This window comes from Lactuca serriola, chromosome 8 (assembly GCF_051521515.1).
Source record: "Lactuca serriola cultivar US96UC23 chromosome 8, Lser_US96UC23_V15, whole genome shotgun sequence".
Taxonomy (NCBI): domain Eukaryota; kingdom Viridiplantae; phylum Streptophyta; class Magnoliopsida; order Asterales; family Asteraceae; genus Lactuca; species Lactuca serriola.
Genome location: NC_136415.1, coordinates 54,114,292 through 54,118,870, shown reverse-complemented (window position 1 = coordinate 54,118,870; position 4,579 = coordinate 54,114,292). Strand labels below are relative to the sequence as shown.

At 37.2% G+C, this 4,579-nt stretch overlaps 1 protein-coding gene across 1 annotated transcript; it reads left to right on the top strand.

Moving 5' to 3' along the window:
• Positions 1–3,248: 3,248 nt before the first annotated feature.
• On the top strand, positions 3,249–4,579 carry GATL3 (galacturonosyltransferase-like 3). Its single transcript, XM_079015214.1, has one exon. The coding sequence runs from the start codon at positions 3,340–3,342 to the stop codon at positions 4,333–4,335; it is 996 nt and encodes a 331-aa protein (XP_078871340.1). The 5' UTR covers positions 3,249–3,339; the 3' UTR covers positions 4,336–4,579.

The window sequence follows — 4,579 nt, the reverse complement described above, 5'->3', positions numbered from 1 at the left end:
AAGCTCTTAAAAGGCTAAGAAGTTCTAAAGAGCTTGACATGTTATATGAATAGGCCTTGAGCAAAGAAGATGGATCAAGTTGCATCAATTCAAGATTGGAAGCCAAGGGTATTTAGTTTTCACTAACTAACAATGTGAGTTATAATTCTCCCTCACTAGACTGTGTTTATATGTTTTATAATCTTTTATGTCAGGTGTAAAAAACACGATGTCGTGTCGTGTCGTGTTCCTGTTCAATATTAGACACGAAATTGACATGTTTTAACATTTATTGGTCGTGTTTTTCGTATTTGTTGTATTATGTATGATTAAATATTAATTAAATAAACCAATTGTTATTTTATGTTATCTTTATCGTGTCGTGTCGTGTTTTTGGGTTTTTAATTGATTCATTTTCGTGTTAGTTAAAAAAACACGGCATCGTGTCATGTCGTTTTTGTGTTACATAAAACCTTGTCGTATCATATGAAACAAAAAGACGACACAATGGCCCGCTTTTTCACCACTAGTTGACATGTTGGTGGTGATTTCGATATGCCCTTAGCGGAGCTTAACGAAGAGGTGGATGGTAACGAAGGAGAAGATCAGTTCCAATGGTGGTAACATAGGCGATGATCGGATCCAGTGGTGGTGTCGAGAGACGTGAATGTATGGGGTTGGGAAGAAGAAAATGAGTGCAACCTTCTTCCACCTTAGGGTTTTGTTTATACAATGTTAAGACAATTTAGAGGCTTTATTTAAAAAAAAAACTCTTCAAACTTTTTCACAACACCACAAAGACCAAGCGCAACAGTTGGGCTTTTACAATTGTTTGTTTTTTAAAAAGGCTTCTAAGTAAAAAAGCTCTATGTGTGTGTGCTTGTTGGTGCAACATTGGACCAACCACTTCAAAACTCTTCTCAGCCCTAATAAAAAAAGGAATGGACGCCAAAAAGAAATCACACACATAGCTCCAACCTCTTCTCACACTCCACCATTCTTCCTTCTCCATATCGTCGACCTCAGCCCTTCGTCGACACACCTCCTTTCTTGTTGTCGCACACACCATTGCAACTTTTAAAATCGTCGACAGGTTTGCTGAAATCGATTTTCTGTAATCCGTTGATGCTAAAATCAAGTAATCCTCCTGAAAATCAAATTGTCAGATGGTAAAAAAAAAATAAGGAACATTGCAGGTACGTAGCAGAAATTGGAACAATTGTTGTTGTTTAATCACTGTTGCGGATTCTTGAAAGGTATGCATGTACGTTTTCCCTTATTTTTTTTTCTTTTCAATGTTAAGACAATTTAGAGGCTTTATTTAAAAAAAAACTCTTCAAACTTTTTCACAACACCACAAAGACCAAGCGCAACAGTTGGGCTTTTACAATTGTTTGTTTTTTAAAAAGGCTTCTAAGTAAAAAAGCTCTATGTGTGTGTGCTTGTTGGTGCAACATTGGACCAACCACTTCAAAACTCTTCTCAGCCCTAATAAAAAAAGGAATGGACGCCAAAAAGAAATCACACACACAGCTCCAACCTCTTCTCACACTCCACCATTCTTCCTTCTCCATATCGTCGACCTCAGCCCTTCGTCGACACACCTCCTTTCTTGTTGTCGCACACACCATTGCAACTTTTAAAATCGTCGACAGGTTTGCTGAAATCGATTTTCTGTAATCCGTTGATGCTAAAATCAAGTAATCCTCCTGAAAATCAAATTGTCAGATGGTAAAAAAAAAATAAGGAACATTGCAGGTACGTAGCAGAAATTGGAACAATTGTTGTTGTTTAATCACTGCTGCGGATTCTTGAAAGGTATGCATGTACGTTTTCCCTTATTTTTTTTTCTTTTCAATGTTGTTGTTATGCTGATTTTCTAATTAATCTTTGCCGAAATCAGCAACATTTGCAAGTTTACCCATATTTGTTATCTTCGCTGCTACTCTAGATTTCTAATATTTTTTTCATTGTTTTCGTTTTTATGAATTTATCCTCATCTACAAGTCTACTTATTTATATAAACAACTTGCTCAAATCATTTCAATTTATTATGCATTAATTCTGTAAATGTCTTTTTTTATCACTTTGTTATATCTTGGTGAAAACTATAAACACCTCTAGTTGTTGGAATTCAAGTTGAAAGATTGTTGTTGTTAGTTGAATTATGTGGTTTGGTGTTTAATTAGGTTTAAACTTGGTTATTGTTGTTTTTAGATGTTTTTTTTTTTAATTTTTTTTTAAGTTGAAAGTATGTTACTATTAATTGTTATACCTTTTTTCCAAGTTGAAAGTATGATGCTATTAGTTATTGCTAGTTTTTTTTTTTTTTTATTCATGTTGAAAGTATGTTGCTATTAATATAATTATATTGTTTGATGTTCAATCAGGTGTAAACTTGGTCATTGTTAGTTGAAAGTATGTTGCTACTAATGAATGATATGGCTTGATGTTAAATTAGATGTAAACTTGGTTATTGTTGCTTTGTAGCTTATTGTTTGCGAGGAGATGAAAGAAGATCTTAAGTTGAAAGTTGAAACATGAAGAAATTGAGGCCAAACACAAGAAATTACCAAGATATATAATGAAATCTTAAAGATCATCAAAGGAGATAACCTACCCACCTAATTAGATTTTCATACTTTTGATTTTTGTGATTTGGTAAATTGAATGTGAATTTTTAGTTTGCTAGTTGAATATTGATATTTATTTGGTAATTGAATGTTGATGTTTTGATTTTGGAGTATAAAATTTGAATTACATTTATAAGAAAAAAGGAAAGAGTTATGAATATTAATATTTATTTTGGTAATCGATGTTGAAAAACTACTTTAGGTTTGTAAAATTAGTTTATTTAAATTTCAATTTATTGCACCAACCAACAGATGTTAAAAAAACAAACAAACTTCTTATTACATGCTGCAGCTATTTGGTCCATATTTTTTTACTACAAGGGATTGCAGATCTGAAATTTTCTTTTCAAAAAAACATACAACACTTTAGTATTTTCTCAATACTAGTAACAGAGCTTAATGGAGGGTAACGTTCCCAGGACCACCGGTGATACCAAAACCCTCCGCAGAGACCACCGATGATAAACTTTCAATACTATAATCAAAATTGAGATTTTGTCTAAACCACATGGACTAAAACTGTATTTTACTCTAATATTAATTAATCACATTTTGAAATCTATTTCTGTCCACAGCCACTCTATTAAATAACTTCAATACCGGGCCCACTTGTTTCATCAAACGAACATCTATACCCTTTACTTGATTGTTTTTTTTGTTTAACCCACCCACACGGATACTCTCATAACCTCCATGATCTTTAACACTCACCTCTACAACAACCACCATGCCACCGACATTCCACCTCCTAACCACCATTCTCATCCTCATCCTCCACCTCATCTTCGCCGCTGAACTACCGGAATTCCAAGAAGCCCAAGCATTTCGAAATGGAAAAGAATGCAATGACACAAGAATCCACATAGCAATGACCCTAGATGCCACCTATCTCCGTGGCTCGATCGCCGGTGTATTCTCCGTCGTTCAACACGCCACCTGCCCGGAAAACATCATCTTCCATTTTCTCACCACCCATCGTCTCTCCTCCTCCCTTCGCCGCACAATCACCACAACTTTCCCTTACCTCAACTTCCACCTCCATCACTTCCACACAGATCTAGTCAGAAACAAAATCTCCACCTCAATCCGCCGTGCACTCGACCAACCACTCAACTACGCCCGTATCTACCTCTCCCACCTCCTCCCCATCACCGTCCACCGCGTCATATACTTTGATTCCGACCTCATCGTCGTCGACGACGTCGTCAAGCTCTGGGAAATCAACCTTAATTCCCATGTCCTCGGAGCACCCGAGTATTGCCACGCGAACTTCACCCACTACTTCACATCCAAATTCTGGTCAACCCCTTACTTCTCCGGCGTATTCAACCACCGCGCTACGAAGCCGTGCTACTTCAACACCGGCGTAATGGTGATCGATTTGATGAAATGGAGGAGGTATAAGATAACAGAAAAGCTCGAAAAATGGATGGAAATACAGAAAAAACATCGGATTTACGAACTGGGTTCGTTGCCACCATTCTTGTTAGTGTTCGCCGGAGATGTTGAGGGGGTGGAGCATCGGTGGAACCAACATGGTCTCGGCGGAGATAACGTTGAAGGGTTGTGCCGGGATCTGCATCCGGGTCCGGTGAGCTTGCTTCACTGGAGCGGAAAGGGAAAGCCGTGGTTGAGATTGAATTCGATGCGACCATGTCCACTGGATCAACTGTGGGCCCCTTACGACCTCTTCAAGCACGCACCGTTGATTTCCGATACTTGACCTTAGATCTACTTTCAAACTTTCACCTATTGTGAAATGAAAGGACAAAAGAGGATAAAGTAAAAGGGTGATAAAAAGTTTAAAAAAGGTGACGTGTGATGGGTATTTTTGATAATTGCGCCGGATTTTATGGAGATTTTTTGTGGTGGGTGGAGGTGGTTGATGGTGGTGGTAGATGGTGGTGGTGTATTGGGATGATGTATAGTTATTGTAGTTTATTATATTATTATTTATTTTTATCTTA